Source organism: Manihot esculenta, chromosome 17 (assembly GCF_001659605.2).
Source record: "Manihot esculenta cultivar AM560-2 chromosome 17, M.esculenta_v8, whole genome shotgun sequence".
Lineage (NCBI taxonomy): Eukaryota > Viridiplantae > Streptophyta > Magnoliopsida > Malpighiales > Euphorbiaceae > Manihot > Manihot esculenta.
Window position 1 is genome coordinate 19,106,337 of NC_035177.2, and position 18,242 is coordinate 19,124,578.

Below are 18,242 nucleotides of genomic sequence, written 5' to 3' on the forward strand. Positions count from 1 at the left end.
ATTATCGCCTCGATTGAAATAGTTTAATTTAAATAAATTCTTATAGAATTATGTATATTTTTAATTTTAAAATTTTTAAAATTATAAATAAAAAAATTCTTAATTATCATCTGAGGATATAATTCATAAAAGATTATATATAATACTTTGAGATTCGTGATGCCTCTCCCAATAGTACATTTTCTGATTTCCATTGTTGATTACTTGTTAATTCTTTTAATTAGTTATACTTGGTCGAATCCAACCAAATTTGGTAGTTAGAAAAAGAACAGTAAATTAATAAGTCTCAAATTGAACTTAATAATTGGAATTAACTAAAATGAGTTGACTTTGCAACTTACTTATAAATTTATTAAATAAAATATTTTTGCAAATTAAAGGAATTCCACATTCATCTAATCCAAACACAACAATTGATGCAGAACAAATGAATATATGCAGAGTTGCAGGCCAAATTTCTAAGGCTCCAGACACAGCAGATTACAAATACTTTTAGGCAGCTACAAAGGTTGTTTGTCATAAAACATGAATGGAAAACAATGGATTTTTCTTAAAAATTAAGAAACCTGATCTGAGGAAATGTTTTATTTTATCATACAGCTAATTTATACATAACAATTGGAGAAAAGGAAGCTCAAGTTGACATCACACCATTTACATCCAGGAAATTTGAGAACTTACCAGAAAATGTGTGAACTCAATATGAAAAAGAAAGTGTCTTTACTGTTTTGTCAGGCTTCTTTTCTCCCGTCTTTGTTCCATAGTTACATTTGTTCAATAACTGTCTTGCTTGACAAAAATCAATGGAAATTCTTCATCTTGCTCGGAGAAACCGAGGTCTTTGCCACATGCCTTTAATGATTGGTAAACTTGGTACATCGAACATCTGTCCTTTGGTCGAGCAGCCACACAATTCAAAGCAATTTTCAGGAACTGCAAGATCTCCTCATCGTGTCCCTTCCCGCAAAGAGTCTTATCGATTGCATCCTTGATTCTACCAGAACTCGAAAGGTAATTCAACCAATCCACCAAGTTACCCTTGAATCCTTCTTCGGCAGTACTAATATCAAGAGGTTTTTGCCCTGTCACAAGCTCTAGAAGTACCACTCCAAATCCATACACATCCCCTTTCAATGAAGCAACCATAGTGCTCGAGTACTCGGGTGCAACATAACCGAATGCTCCTAAATCCCCATTAACATAACTACTCTCGTTAGAATCCGAGCAAGTCATGAGCCTTGCCAATCCAAAATCTACGATCCTAGCATCAAAATCTTCGTCAACAAGAATCACATTGGAGCATATGTTTTGGTGCAAGAATGAAGGCTGGCATCCATGATGAAGCCAAGCTAGACCTCTAGCAGCACCCAAACCGATTCTGAATCTCGTTGGCCAATCCATTAATGCACCACTTTCATGAAGTAAAGCATACAAAGTTCCATTAGACATATGCTTATAAACCAAAAGCTTCTCATCCTCCACAACACAAAAACCCAAAAGAGGTGTCAAATTTGGATGTCTAAGCTGTCCCAACCGATTCATCTCCAGGCGAAACTGCTTCTCTCCAAGCTTACAAGTACTAAGACGCTTGACTGCGAGTGCAGATCCATCAGGAAGAACAGCCTTGTAGGTAGTACCAGTCCTGGTTGAAATTATGATATTCTCAGGGCTAAAATTGTTAGTAGCCGCCATTAAATCAGCCAATTTAACCTTAACAATGGGCTTTTGAAACAATGAAACCTGAACAAGCTTATGAGCCCTCAACCTATCAACCCAACTGGAATCATCACCTCTTCCAATGCCATACCCTCTTGCTCTCCCTCTAGAATACCTCAAATGATACCACCACCACACCCCAAAACCCAACAACAAAGATGCTGCAGCACCAAAAATCCCAGCAGCAATTATAATAGCAAGATTCTTCTTGCTTAACCCACCACACTTGGATCCTAAAGGCTCCCCACAAAGATCATTCCCAGCAAAATCCCCAGAATCAAAATTACTAAAGAAGGAAGGAATTGTACCAGTAAGATCATTGTTTGCAACAGAAAACTTCTTCAGCCTAGCCAAACTAGAGAATTCAAAAGGTATAGGTCCAGAGAGACGATTGTTTGAAAGTATCAAATTATTCAAATAAGTACAGTTCACAAGATCAGGTGGTATAGAACCTGAAAGATCATTATTGGATAGATCAAGAGTAACCAAATAAGGCAACCATGTACAGATCTGAGAAGGAATTGTTCCAGATAAAGCATTAGATGAAAGATCCAAATTTTGCAGGCTCTTACAATACTTTAAGGACTCAGGGAGTTGCCCAGCCAGGTCCATGTCCCGTAATTCCAGGTTGATAATCCTATTTTCTTGATCATTCCAGCAAGACACACCGACAAAGTTGCAGAGGAACCCAGATGATGAGTTGGCGAAGTTCCAGGAGTTGAGCTTACCTTGTGGGTCACTAAGCGAAGTCTTAACACCTTGCAGACATTTGACATCATCTTCACCAATTACAGAAGAAACTAAAGAAACCCATATGATCCCAGTTGATAATGTGAGTAAAGTAGCAATCTTCCGACCATGAATTGAAAAATCCTTCATAGTGAGCCGAACCCAGATCAAAATCTCTAGTAATTCTTTACTTCTACAAGAAAATTAAAAGCATGGCGGATTAGAGAGGGAAAGTGGGGGAGAGATTCTCTTGATGAACTAGAAAATCAAATTTTGTTTTGTGGATTAAGGCTTTAGAATGGTCTAAAGGGAAAGCAGGCCATCAGATAATGAAGGGAGAGAAGCTTTGACTTGGATATGAAATTTGGAACAATGATTAAATCCCCACTTGAATATTTTATTTTCCAGAAATGGTTTATAATTAAATTAAGGGAAATTTACTTTTTAGTCCCTGAGGTTTAACGTAATTAACACTTCTGTCCCTCTATTTTGGCGACCCAACACTTAAGTCCCTCACTTTCTCTTCCGTCCAAATTCGTAGTCCTTCCGTCCATTTAAACCGTTTGGTCAAATAGTCAAAAGTGAGAGATGATAATTTTTTCCAGAAATACCCTTCTCTTAATGTGAAATTCCTTTTTTTTTTTCTCTTTCATGCTTTCTCTCTCCAGTTGCAGAAGAAGAAGAAGAAGAAGAAGAAGAAGAAGAAGAAGAAGAAGAAGAAGAAGAAGCTGCTGCAGAAAGAGAAGGAAGAAGAAAGAAGAAGAAGAAAGAAGAAGAAGAAGAAGAAGAAGAAGAAAAAGAAGAAGAAGAAGAAGCTGCTGTAGAAAGAGTAGGAAGAAGAAGAAGAAGAAGAAGAAGAAGAAGAAGAAGAAAGAAGAAGAAGAAGAAGGAAGAAGAAAGAAGAAGAAAGAAGAAGAAGAAGAAGAAAGAAGAAGAAGAAGAAGAAGAAGTTGCAGAAAAAGGAGGAAGAAGAAGAAGAAGGTTAATTTTGTCAATTCACGTGTCCCAAACGGCTATTTTGGACGGAAGGACTACGAAGTTGGACAGAAAAGAAAGTGAGGGACTTAAGTGTTGGGTCGCCAAAATAGAGGGACAGAAGTGTTAATTACGTTAAACCTCAGGGACTACAAAGTAATTTTCCCTTAAATTAATAAATTTTTTTTTCTTTCATCTAATTGATATATTTAAATATCCATTTGAAAAAAATAATACTACAGTTTATTTTAATATTCACAAAAAATTTGGATAATTAAGATTTTACATCATTTTATATTAATGTTTATATTTTATTGAATATTTTTTCTATTATTTATAATACTAATAATTATTTAAAAAATACTTCATATAAAAAATATAATAAATATAAATATATAAAAAACGAATATTAAGTATATGTTAGTTAATATTAATTTTATTAAAAATAAGAAATTAGATATTAAACTTGCAGCCTATTAAAATTCATTTAAATGTAATTACTGTCATGTGAAAATTGTGAGTTTTTTTTTTTTTTTTTTTTTTTTTGAGAAGTATGTCTAATTGATGATGATGATGATTACAGCTTCTTTGACCAAAGCTGGGTTTTGCTTATAGACGCCTTATTATTATTATTAAAGTAGACAGTGAGGCCACCATGAATGGAAGCTGTAGATTGGACCTTGCACTAACTCATTCTTTTTTGTTTTTTATTAAATTTTTGTTTAATCTTTAATATAAAAAATATAAATATCATATTATTTTTATTTTAAATCAATATAAATGTAAAATTTAACTTATTTTTATATTTAAAAGTTTAATATAATTTTAATAATATATTAAATTTAAAATAAATTTAATTTATTTTAAAATTTAATTTAAAAAATATATATATAATACTTTTGAGGAAACATAATACCGCTATTTAAAAATAAATGCATTAAGTATAGGTAATAAAATGTGAACAATGTCATTTTATCTAATTTAATATAATGTTTAATAGATCATAATGCACTAAAATGTAATTAAAATTTTTATTAAATTTTAATAATTAATTTAAATATATTAATTAAAAATGTTTAAAATAATTTAATAATACATTTCACCATTTTATAGTTGCAAAAACTTTAAAATTACAAATCAATTATCCTAAATTGCTTCTATCAACCTCTAAAATAGTGTTTTTTTTTTCTGAAAATTATTTTTTGACCCCTAAAATTTATTTATTTTTTATTTTATAATGAAATTTGATTGAGTTGAAGGTTTTATTAATTAATGAGAATTATTTTATGCATAATTTATGAAATAGCCATTTATTTAACACAATCTTTGTATGTATACAGATTTTAGTTGATTGGTACATATGCTTAATCATATGATGTAAAGCTTCCATCTATTAATATCAAAATCCAACGGTTGAAATTGGGTTTTGAATTTTGATATGATTAAATCTTTGCTGCATTATTGCAATGGGCTCAGTTGTCTCTCTCAAGGTTGTAAATTCTGAATCTTTTTTAATTCATGATATACATTAAGAGAATCATAAAACTTTTTTTTTTCTCTTAGTTTTAAAAATAGTTAGTGAATTCGCTGTTTATAAAGTTTGAGGGAATGAATGCTACACATCAGAACTACAATAGCGTATGTTTTTTTAAAAAAAATGTCAATAATATAAAATTTATTAAATCTATAATAAGAATAAATCATTTTAATTTTTCACACTATTTATATTATTTATAAAAAAATTATTTTTTAGGGTTTAATAACTAATATACAAATATTTTTTGCCTAAATATATGTAAAAAGTCTTATCACATTTTAGGATTTAACCAATAATATTTTAACAGCACATTGTGAAATTATTAAAAAAATAATTTTTTACTGTATATAATATAATTTAATAAAAAATTTATTTTAAATTTTTAATAAAAAAAATATTACTATTTAATTTTTACTGTATAAATAAATTAATTAGTTAATTTTTTTATTTTAAAAAATATATAAAAATATTTTTATGTTTTAAAAAGTTTATTAATTAATTTTTTTTAAATTTTATTTATTAAATATTTTATTATTTAGCTCTTATAATTTTAAAAATTAATTATTAATTTTTTAAATTTTTAAAAAATTTATTAATTAGCCTCTTTATATTATAGATATTTCAGATTTTTTTATAATTTTTAACCGTTAAAATTAATAGATAAATTAATTAATAAATTTTTTAAAATATTAAAAATATTTAATATATTTTTAAAATAAAAAAATTAATTAATAAATTTTTTAAATAATATTATAGTTTTAATTGTATTTTTATTTGTCTTTATTTATAGTATAAAAATAAATAAATTATTAATTTATATTATGAAAATAAAGACATACAATGATAGTAAATTATTATTATTGATTTATTATAATAATTAAAATATATTATAAAGTAACAATTGACAGTTGGGCGCTGCTACTGTAGATTATTTTTTTAACAGTGAATGAAAATTATTTGATTTGGCATACTATCTTAGGTAATTTTGATTTATATTTGAATATTTTTTAAAACTTTAATTATTTTTCTTCAAGTATAATCTCCGTGATTTAATGACATGGCTAGTTTAGGTGGATTTTTTAATTAAACCATGTTTCTGTTAAAGGGTATTATTTTTTTAATGAGAGAGAGAGATGGATAGGGTTTGGTGTGGTCAAAGACCTTTGAGCTTAAGGAAGATAATTAATTAAGCTTTTTAACTAACCACCTAATTAATTAAATTAAAGCAATTAACAATAAAAGGAAGAGAGCTTTCAAAATCATTATCATAATTAAAGTGAGTTCGTTGAATTCAAAATCCAATAAATTAAAAATTAAAATTTTAAAAAAATAATTTAAATAAACTAATTTAATTTTACTTAATTTCATTCCATTTAATTAATTGAAATGTTTAATATATTTTTTATTTTTAATATTTTAAAATTAAATTAAAATATTTAAATTTTAATTATAATATAATTTTTTTATATTATGAAAAATAATATATTATTATTGATTAATCAGTTTGATTTGATTTAATTAATTTTTTATTAAAAAATTAAATTAAATGAAATTAATTAAAATTTTTTAAACTAAAAATCAAACCAATTTGAAAAAATAAAAAAATTTAATTTAATTTTTAAATTAATTCAATAACTTGATTTTGCTCTTTTTTAATTTTCTTTTCTGGATTTTTCATCACTACTATTTAAAATAAAATAAATTATATTTTCATTTTTAAATTATATCAACATTAATATTTTTTAATTTTAAAAAAATTAATGATTTAATCTTTTATATCTTAACTAAGCTCATTCTATTCGATTTTTCTATTAATTACCTACAAAATGACCAAGTATTATAATAAACAAATTACTTTTTCACTTGATTTATATTTCCAACTTTTCAAAAATTAGAAGTTTTAATTTATCAACTACGTGAATTAAACAACTAAATTCCAAAACCGAGTGGATTGGCAGCATGTCTAATATTTTTTATATATCCGATCCAAGTAAATTCTCCTAGAACAGATTTAAATAGTATATTTTTACTTAAAAATTAATATTATAGTTATTTACTCTTTTATCTCTTGAAAAGGATATAACTAAGAGAAAAGCAAAATAAAATAATTTATAATTATTGCAAAAACACCCCTTTATGACCTAAAGTCTCTTTAAAACAGATTTTTATCATCATTGGTTTTTAAAAAAGCAAAAATATGAAGGAAAAATTATTGGCCAAATGTATGGTGGAATAATATTTTACCTATTAAATACTTTAATATTTAAATTTTAAAAAATATTAGTTTTAAATACTTAAATTTTTTAAAAATATGTTTTAAACACTTAAACTTTTTTTAAAAATTTCTTTAAATATAATTTTAAAATTATAAATTTAAAAAATTATTTTTAAATGCAACTTTAAAATTTAACCATAAATTTAAAAAATTACTTTTAAACATGATTTTAAAATCATGAATTTGATAAAATTATATTTATATATTTTTAAAGTTTAAATATTTATTAAGTTATCATTAAAGTTGAAGTATTTAATAAATAAAAATATTAAAATACAAATATGTAACTATATAAAGATTTAATTATAAAGCTCTCCCTCTGTGCTCCCTCTGTAACTCGATACTCTCGTCTTTTCCTCTTCCTATAACTTAACTTTTCTTTTCCCTTCCTCCATGAAGGACAATCCGCGTCAAAGGTCGGGATAGTCGAAAGCAATGATCATCCCGTGTTAGAAATGCCGAGGACTCGACAGTTCTCGGACAGTTAATGCATTGAAGAATTTGATTACTAGTTTCAAGCCGGACATTTTATTTTTGATGGAAACAAAAGCTTTTAGTTCTCGTATGGAATTTTTTCGTAATTTTTTACATTTTGATGGTTGCTTCTCAGTCAAAAGACAAGGATTGGGAGGAGACCTTTCATTAATGTGGAAGAGTCATGTGTCAGTTTCTGTGGTTGGCTTTTCTTCAAATTTTATTGATTCAGTTGTTTCGGAAGGTAATGTTCAATGGAGATTTACTAGTTATTATGGGTTTCCGGAATCGCAACGACGACATCAGTCTTGGAACCTTATTCGAGTTTTATCTCGTAGAAACTCTCTTTTGTGGCTTTGTTCGGGAGACTTTAATGATTTATGCTCGAGAGATGAGAAGGAAGGAGGAGCAACTTTACCAAATTATCTTATGCAGGGGTTTAGACAGGCACTTAAGGACAGTAATCTTGTTCAAATACCCACTATTGGCTCTTTCTTCACATGGGAGAAGGGCAGAGAGTCTAATAATGTAATGCCCGGCTAGACTCCGGTATCGAAATTCCTACCGTCTGGTGGAATCTCGGATGTCGGAAACCTCTAGAAGGGTAAAATCGTGCTTTCATAAAATGTTTTAATGTATTTTAAAGTTTTAAGTAAGAAAGAAATTGAGTTTTAAATGAAAAAGACCATGGAGGCATTTCTAGGTTCGGCCGCCGAACGTGGGATAGTTTAGGGGGGCACATTAGGCTTCCAAATGTGGCTCATGTTCGGCCGCCGAACATGCATGCGTTTTGGAGTTGCCTTCGGCTTCCGAAGGTGGCCTGGCTTGCCACCTATAAAAGGACCCATGGCTGAAAATGGGCGAGCTTTCTCCCCTATTTTCTGCCAACGGTGAGTCCATGCCCTCCCATGGTCGGTTTTGGTGTTCTTCCTCAAATCTTTCGAGTTTTAACAAGTTTTCACTTGGTTTTGAAGATTTTTGAAGCTTAGAGCAAGTTTTGGAGCTTGGAGGTCCAAGGAGCTAGATTTCTCCCATCTCCAAGTTAGGATCGTCTTTCCTCTCGATCTTCAAGAGGTAAGCCTAGATCCTACCTTTCTTGTATGTTTTAAACAAGTTTTATGAAGTTTATGGGGTAGAAATGCATGTGTAAGTTAGTTGGTTGCATGTTAGGGTTAATGTTGTGTTTATGAACAATGTATGTTGTATATGTATGTTTGATGTGTTTTAGTTGGGGTTTAGGCTAGTTTGAGACCCCTATTTGCTTATGGAAGTATGTATGCATGTTTTGGAAGTGTTGGTTTTGAGTTGACTGGTTTGGGAGGCAAATGTGCATTGAAGAGGCTGAGTTCTGCCATTTGGAAGAACTCAGGTTCGGCAGCCGAAGGACTTTCTGCCGCCGAACCTGCCTGTGAAGTGATACGAATCCAATAGGACAAATTTCTAACAATGGTGTGGAGCAAACTTATATCATTCCAATGGATCCAAGAGTAGTTCAAAATCATATTCATATAATCCATATATATTTGGGGCGTACTTTAACTCATATGGGACAGATTTGGTGCAACACTTGCAATCATAGGCTAAGGGAGTCTAATCAAACCTATGGGCTAAAACTACATAAAGGAAAGCCTAAAGTAAAGATCAAGCAAGGTTTTTGTGAAGATTCAACTTTGTTATGATGGGCTTGCTAGTTTTATTATTTAAACACTTGTTTTATTTTAGTTTTGTTTGGGCTTGTATTCTGGCCATATTTTATCTTTTAAGTTTTAGAGTGTTGGGCCATGTTGTGGGCTTATATTTTAATACTTATGTGTTATTTTAGTGTGTGATTGGACTTGAGTCTTATGTGTTTAAGTCAGGCCCAAGAAGAGTGTCTTAGGGTTTTATTTGTTTTTCTCCTTACTATATAAGGATAAGAAACAATTGTAAGAGGCAGCTTTTAATCAAATATTTCAGAATTCTTTTCATGCCTTTGGCGTGTATTGCTTTGAGTGAGAGTGAGGATTTGCTTTCATCAATTGCACCAAGAATCTTGGCTAACTTATCAACTATCCGTTGTGGCGTTTGTCGGATTCTCATCTAAATCCTTCTATCATTGGTGTTTCAGCTTCTCTAAGTTTGGGGTGCCATAGGAGGTGAGTTTATCAAATCTTTGGATTCCATATCTACTTGTGCGTGTGGGTTTGAGGCTTGTGCCATAGGGTTCCGCGTCAGTTGGTATCAGAGCAACTGACGCGGAACCCTATGGCACAAGCCTCAAACCCACACGCACAAGTAGATATGGAATCCAAAGATTTGATAAACCCACCTTCTATGGCACCCCAAACTTAGAAAAGCTGAAACACCAATGATCGAAGGATTTAGATGAGAATCTGACAAACGCCACAACGAATAGTTGATAAGTAAGCCACGATTCCTGGTGCAATTGATGAAAGCAAATCCTCACTCTCACTCAAAGCAATACACGCCAAAGGCATGAGAAGAATTCTGAAATATTTGATTAAAAGCTGCCTCTTACAATTGTTTCTTATCCTTATATAGTAAGGAGAAAAACAAATAAAACCCTAAGACACTCTTCTTGGGCCTGACTTAAACACATAAGACTCAAGCTCAATCACACACTAAAATAACACATAAGTATTAAAATATAAGCCCACAACATGGCCCAACACTCTAAAACTTAAAAGATAAAATATGGCCAGAATACAAGCCCAAACAAAACTAAAATAAAACAAGTGTTTAAATAATAAAACTAGCAAGCCCATCATAACAAAGTTGAATCTTCACAAAAGCCTTGCTTGATCTTTACTTTAGGCTTTCCTTTATGTAGTTTTAGCCCATAGGTTTGATTAGACTCCCTCAGCCTATGATTGCAAGTGTTGCACCAAATCTGTCCCATATGAGTTAAAGTACGCCCCAAATATATATGGATTATATGAATATGATTTTGAACTACTCTTGGATCCATTGGAATGATATAAGTTTGCTCCACACCATTGTTAGAAATTTGTCCTATTGGATCCGTATCATGAAGGCCAGCCTTTGGCTGCCGAACCCTACCCTCGAAAGTGGACTTTCGGCTCTGGAAGGGAGATTCGGCCGCCGAAGGTGCCGCCGAACATGCATGAGTTTCGTCTCTGGAACCACTTTCAGCCGCCGAAGGTGCCGCCGAAAGTGGCTGAGTTTCGGCTCTGGAGGGACTTTCGGCCGCCGAACCTGCCGCCGAAAGTGCCCTGTTCAGCCTTCCTTTGCATGTTTTCTATAATTGTTTTAAGGTGTTTTAGGGGGTTTTTGGGGAGTATTGTAGAGTCATGTTCATGTATGTTTGGTCCCTCATTTGAGTCCACCTGTGTAGGTTCGGACCCGAGGAACCGAGGACCCCAGCAGTGAGACAGCTGCTTCAGTGTCTTGTTAGAGCTAGCCTGAGGTGAGTAGAATGACTCTTTATGTTTCAAAGCAATTAATGAAAGTTTTAACATGACTCACGCATCATGAATGCCATGAGATATATTAGGTTGTTTGCATTAGAATTCACGAATATGTTGCATTGCATATTATGTTGTTGATGTGGATGAGCATTGAATGATCCATTAGCCCTCGTACGGTATGATATGATATGATGATGATACGGTATGGAAGTCCAGGAAGACCCATTCTACGTCCCTGGCACAATGTAAGAGAAAGTCCAGGAAGACCCATTCTACGTCCCTGGCACATTGGAATGTTATGATATGTTATGTAAGAGAAAGACCAGGACCCATTCTACGTTCTGTCACTAATGGAAATGTAGAGGGCTATTGGTGACAAGTTCATCCTTAAGGTGATTTGTTTGTGATGTGATGCATTCCATGAAAGCATGAATCTTTAATATAATGTTTTTATTATTCTGCTCACTGGGCTCTAGTAGCTCACCCCATTCCCTTAATCCCCCAGGTTGCAGGTACGGGATAGAATCAGGAGGTCAGCAAGAATAAGAAGTCATGTTTTATGTAATAGCTAGATGTGGACATGAAAGTAATGTAATGTGATGTATAGTTCAGTAATGTAATGTAATGATGTTTATTGAGGTTTAGAGTTGTGCTTTACCCTAGTATGTTGGTTAATCCCTTTTTGTTACATGATCTGTTAATGAAATGATTTATCACTGTTTATGTAAACCAAGCTTAATGTATGATATGTTGCCCCATTGGAGCATTTGATGAGGGCTTCAATGTGGGGTTTTATGATTATGAGTTGTGCATGCACAGGTTAAGCTTGGTAAACGAATGAAAAAGTTTAATGTTTTATGTATATGTTTGATCATGTATGGGATTTAACAGGTATACAGGATGTATATTAGGCTTGCTACGGGTCCCGGCGGCCTTAAGCCTATCTGGATCCTAGCGCCGGTAGCGGTCCGATTTCCGGGTCGTTACAGATTGGTATCAGAGCCCTAGGTTCACATGGTTGGACCTATAGTGTGTTGGGCTTATAAAGGTTAAGGGCAAGCACAATAGGAAAATCATGTCTACTAGGATAGGATGTAGAGTCCTGTCTTGATTAATGATGTGAAATGCCATGATTTTATGCATGTGCATTGATGATATGCTATGTATGTGGTGCGGGTTCATGTGTTTTCACATGAACTATATGATGCTAATGTTTTATGTGATGTGTGCTGTTTTTCAGTAAGCAAGATTAGAGGAACTCGTTGATCTGCACGATTGACTGGAGTCCCACCGGAAAGTGAGGGCACGGATGCCCGTCCTCCTGCATTGCCTAGGGCAATGTCCTGCAGGTCTAGCAGGGAGAGAGGGCATGGGAGAGTCTCAAGGAGGCACTCAGGCCTCGGGGTTTGTTCAACTACCCCAATACTGTAATACCCGGCTAGACTCCGGTATCGGAATTCCTACCGTCCGGTGGAATTTCAAATGTCGGAGACCTCTAGAAGGGTAAAACCATGTTTTCATGAAATGTTTTAATGTTTTTGATGATTTTAAGTAAAGAGGAAATGAGTTTTTGAATAAAAACACCCTTGGAGGAAACTCAGGTTCGGCCGCCGAAACTCAAAATTCGGCCGCCGAACATGCATGCACTTCGGGAGTGCTTTAGGCCCCCAAAGGCATAAGTGAGGAAAGTCCAGGTTCGGCCGCCGAACCTCAAGTTCGGCCGCCGAACATGGCATGCATGCGGAGGCACTTTCGGCCCCCGAACGTGGCCTGGCCAGCCACTATAAAAGGGTCCCTTAGCCGAAAACGGGCGAGCTTCTCCCCATTTTCGGCCAAGGTGAGTCCTTCCGCCATTCCTCACCATCCTTGAGTTCTTTCCTTCAAATCTTTCAAGTTTTTCACAAGCTTTTGCTTTGTTTTGAAGATTTTCGAGTTTAAAGCAAGTTTTGGAGCTTTGAGGTTCAAGAACTCAAAATCTCCCACCTTCGAGTTTAGGACGTCTCTCTCTCGATCTTCAAGAGGTAAGGGCCGATCTTAAGCTCATTTCATGTTTAAAGTAAGTTTTATGCAAGATCTATGGGGTAGAATGCATGTTTAGCTCATAGTTAGGTTTTTGAGTTAATGTTATGTTTTGAGCAATGTATGTTGGATTTGTGTTGTTTGATGTGTTGTAGTTGGGGTTTAAGTTAGTTTGAAGCCCCTAGGAGCCAATGTATGTATATTTGCATGATTTGGATGAGTTATATGCATGTTGAAGGATTTGGGAGGCAAATGTGCATAAAGGAGCCAAGTTTCTGCCCTTTGGCAGAAACCAGGTTCGGCAGCCGAAGGAACTTTCGGCCGCCGAACATGGCTGGGGAGGCAGGCCTTTCGGCTGCCGAAGTTGCCCCCGAAAAGAGACTTTCGTCTCTGTCTGGGACTTTCGGCCGCCGAAGGTGCCGCCGAACCTGCCTGGGTTTCGGCTCTGGAGGGACTTTCGGCCGCCGAAGGTGCCGCCGAACCTGCACTGTTCAGCCTTCCTTTGCATGTTTTTGCATGATTGTTTGAGATGTTTTAGGGGGTTTTTGGGGGATGTTTTTAGAGTTATGTTCTAGTTGTTTGGTCCCTCATTTGAGTCCACCTGTGTAGGTTCGGACCCGAGGAACCGAGGACCCCAGCAGTGAGTTCAGCTGCTTCTGAGTCAGTAGAGCTTCGGCCAGAGGTGAGTAGAATAAACCTTTATGTTTTTAAAGCAAATGAATTATAAAGTTGAGCATGTTCATGCATCATGAATGCCATGTGATGAATTAGGTTGCTTGCATTAGAATTCACGAATATGTTGCATTGCATTTATGATGTTGATGTGGATTGGTCATTGAATGATCCTTTAGTCCTCATATGGTATGATGATGCTACGGCATGAGATGGTATGGAAGTCCAGGTTGTACCCATTCTACGTCCCTGGCACTATGTAAGAGAAAGTCCAGGTTGTACCCATTCTACGTCCCTGGCACAGTTGGACTGTATGATATGTTATGTTAAGAGAAAGACCGGTTGTACCCATTCTACGTCCCGGCACAGTTGGATTATGTAGAGGACTATTGGTGACAATACCATCCGAGATGTGATTAGTTGTGATGTGTTGCATTACATAATGGCATGAGATTTAAATGTTGTTTTCTATTATTCTGCTCACTGGGCTCTTGTAGCTCACCCCTTTTCCCTAATCCCCCAGGATTGCAGGTACGGGCTAGACAGAGAAGTCAAGAAGAGTAAAGTCTTATGTTTGTAATAGTTAGAAAGTGGACATGATAAATTGTATAATGATGTAAAGTTGAACAGTCATGTTATGTATAAAGATATTGAGGATTAGAATATGTGCTTGACCCTATAGATGTTGTAATCCCTTTTTATTACATGATCTTATGTTTATTGATGACTATGTTAGCCAACTCAACACATGTTATGCCACCCATTGGGGGCATTGATGAGATCCCATAGAGGGGTCAAGTTACGATGATGATTATGTTCAGTGCATGCACAGGTTGAGTTTGGCGTATGATAGAAGGTATGAAAGAAAAGTTTTAATTTTTATGTATGTTCTTGATCATGTATGGGATTAAACAGGTTTCCAGGATGTATGTTTGGCTTGCTACGGGTCCCGGCGGCCTTAAGTCGACCCGGATCCTAGCGCCGGTAGCGGTCCGATTTTCGGGTCGTTACAAATACCCACCCTTTTCATAGAATCCCGGGTATTCGATGGGAGGTACATCGGATTACCCCAGCTTTAACCCTTACCCCTCTCATATGCCATACCCACATTTCTACTCACCATACCCACAGTACCCTATGTACCCACCCCCATCTTTCTTTTCAGGTACGGCAAACCCTAATCTGGGGAATGTTGCACCTCCTCCACCACCAGCAGAACCTATGGTCCCAGAAACCCAAGCACCTAAGCCTAGCTCATCTGGAGGGAGCAAGGTCAAGATGACCGATTACATGAAGCTGGGTGCTCCCCAGTATGAAACAGGTGATGACCCGTTTGAGTACCTTGGAAGGGTCAAGATGATTACAGATGAGATAGAAGCTGATGACAGTAGAGCCATCCAGATGGCTGGGTTCACACTGAAGTGCAAGAAGGCCCGAGAGTGGTTTAAAAACTATGTGAACCCGAGGTTGGATAGCCTATCATGGGAAGAGTTTGCTAATGAGTTTGCAGGATGGGCTTTCCCTGACAGTTCAAGGGAGTTGAAGATGATTGAATTTGAGCAGTTGAGGCAGACGGAGGAGATGAGTGTGGATGAGTACACAGATAGGTTTTTGGAGCTGTTGCCGTTTGCTGGGCAAAATCTGGACACAGATCAGAAGAAGGCTAGGAGGTATATCATGAGGCTTCATTCCAGGTATTCCTCCTTGATCCAGTCAGCAGAGAGGGAGAGTTTCCATGCCATAGTGGATATGGCCCGGAGAATGGAGGCTAGTGCAATAATCGAAGGAAAAGTTAAGCAGTCAGTGGCACAGCCTTCTGGTTCCAAGACCCCAGGTGGGGGAAAGTTAGAGCCTTCTTCTTTGAGTTCAGGCAGTAAGAGGTGGGGCAATGCCACCAAAAAGTCAAAGAAGAACAAGTTCTGGAACAAGATCAAGTCAGGTCTGAGATTAGGAAGTGGCTCGAGCTCAGGTGCAGACAATGCAGTATGTATGAAGTGTGGAAAGCCGTACAAGGGAGTATGTCGGTTTGGGATGACAGCCTGCTTTAGATGTGGGCAGGAGGGACACATGGCACGGGAGTGTCCTAGAGTAGCTATTGTGGCACAGTCCCAGCAGACGGCTTCTAGTAGTGTGGCTCAGCCAGTAGCTCCAGCCGCGACGCAGGCTAGTGTCAGAGGTAGAGGGAGAGGGGCAGCCTCTTCTTCAGCGGGTTTCAGGGTTGAAGGTCCATCAGCTCCAGCGCGGATCTTCACTATGACACAGCAGGAGGCAAATGCATCAAACACCATGGTGTCAGGTAATCTCATCATTGGTTGTTCTGATGTTTATGCCTTAATGGACCCTGGTGCATCTCATTCTTTTATTGCTCCGAGAGCCGTCGAGAGGTTGGGTTTGATGGTCTCTGGATTAGAGTGTCCCCTATGGGTCAGTGGACCCAAGTGTGACCCGTCAGTGGCAGAGTCAGTCTGCCGGTTATGTCCAGTGTTTGTGGAGAGTAGATGCCTTCCAGCCGACCTTATGGTTCTAGATTTGACAGATTTTGATGTCATTCTAGGGATGGATTGGCCGTCTACCCATAGTGCTACCTTGGACTGTAGAGACAAGGTAGTCAGGTTCAGATGTCAGGATGGGTCAGAGATTGTCTTCAGAAGAGACCGGAGGGGTACACCTAGAGGTTTGATATCAGCCTTACAGGCTCGTAGGTTGCTCAGGAGGGGTTGTCAGGGTTTTCTAGCTCATGTGAGAGAGCTGGATAGTCATGTTAGAGAGCCCGCCTCAGTGCCCGTGGTCAGAGAGTTTTTAGATGTCTTCCCAAACGAGCTGCCAGGTTTACCACCTGCTAGGGAGATAGAGTTCAAAATAGAGTTGATGCATGGAACCAGACCGATCTCTATCCCTCCCTACAGGATGGCACCAGCAGAGTTAAAGGAGCTTAAGGAGCAGTTGCAAGAGCTGGTAGACAAGGGCTTCATCCGACCGAGTACCTCGCCTTGGGGTGCTCCAGTGCTGTTTGTGAAAAAGAAAGATGGATCCCTTAGACTTTGTATCGACTACAGGCAGTTGAACAAAGTCACTACCAAGAACAAGTACCCGTTGCCAAGGATCGACGATCTATTCGACCAGTTAGCAGGAGCAGGGTGTTTCTCCAAGATAGATCTGAGATTCGGGTACCATTAGTTGAGGATAAGAGAAGAGGATGTGCCGAAGACGGCATTCAGAATCAGATATGGGCACTATGAGTTCCTTATGATGTCGTTCGGGTTGACCAATGCCCCTGCAGTATTCATGGATCTCATGAACAGAGTTTTCAGTCAGTATCTGAATCACTTTGTTATTGTCTTCATAGATGATATCTTATTGTATTCCAGGAATGCAGAGGAGCATGCCCATCATCTAATGTTAGTTCTGCAGACCTTGAGGGAACATGGCTTGTATGCCAAGTTCTCCAAGTGTGAGTTTTGGCTGAGGAGCATTTCATTCTTGAGGCATGTTGTGTCAGAAAATGGAATCGAGGTGGACCCCAAGAAAGTGGAAGCTGTAGCTAACTGGCCTAGACCCACTACAGTGACAGAGATCAAGAGCTTCTTGGGTTTGGCAGGTTACTATAGGAGGTTCGTTCAGGACTTCTCTAAGATTGCAGCTCCTATGACCAAACTAACTAAGAAGAACCAGAAGTTTGTGTGGACTGACCAGTGTGAAGAGAGCTTCGAAGAGCTGAAGAAAAGGTTGACGTCGGCACCGGTGTTAGCTCTGCCAACTAGTAATGAAGACTTCACAGTTTTCTGTGATGCATCCCTTGTGGGACTGGGTTGTGTGCTAATGCAGAATGAAAGGGTGATTGCTTATGCTTCTAGGCAGTTGAAGAAGCACGAGTTGAATTACCCTACACATGACCTAGAGATAGCAGCAGTAATCTTTGCACTCAAGATGTGGAGGCATTACCTCTATGGGGTTAAATGTGAGATCTTCACAAATCATAAAAGCTTGCAATACATCTTGAGTCAGAGAGAGTTGAACCTGAGACAGAGAAGATGGGTAGAACTGCTTAGTGACTATGATTGCAAGATTCAGTACCATCCGGGTAAGGCGAATGTTGTGGCAGACGCCTTAAGCCGGAAATCACTTGGCAGTCTATCCCATATCACGGCAGAGAGAAGACCAGTGGTGAGGGCGTTCTTCGAGCTCCTTAATGAAGGTTTGCAGTTGGAGTTGTCTAGTACAGGTGCTTTGATAGCCCAGATGAGAGTGACACCTGTGTTTCTGGAGCAGGTGGCTCAGAAACAGCATGAGGACCCAGAGTTAGTGAAGATTGCCAGGACTGTTCAGTCAGGCAAGAATGATGAGTTCAGATTCGATGATAAAGGGATCCTCCGCTATGGGACTAGATTGTGTGTACCAGATGACATGGGTCTGAAGG

General features: G+C 36.6%; 1 protein-coding gene across 1 annotated transcript; it reads right to left on the bottom strand.

Annotated features, from left to right (window-relative positions):
- Positions 1 to 413: 413 nt before the first annotated feature.
- Positions 414 to 2,825, bottom strand: LOC110607574 (inactive LRR receptor-like serine/threonine-protein kinase BIR2). Its single transcript, XM_021746711.2, has one exon. The coding sequence runs from the start codon at positions 2,593 to 2,595 to the stop codon at positions 775 to 777; it is 1,821 nt and encodes a 606-aa protein (XP_021602403.1). The 5' UTR covers positions 2,596 to 2,825; the 3' UTR covers positions 414 to 774.
- Positions 2,826 to 18,242: the final 15,417 nt, after the last annotated feature.

Bases quoted from the DNA above. Each gene is read 5' to 3' on its own strand.
- LOC110607574 (XM_021746711.2), bottom strand. From the start codon at position 2,595: ATGAAGGATTTTTCAATTCATGGTCGGAAGATTGCTACTTTACTCACA.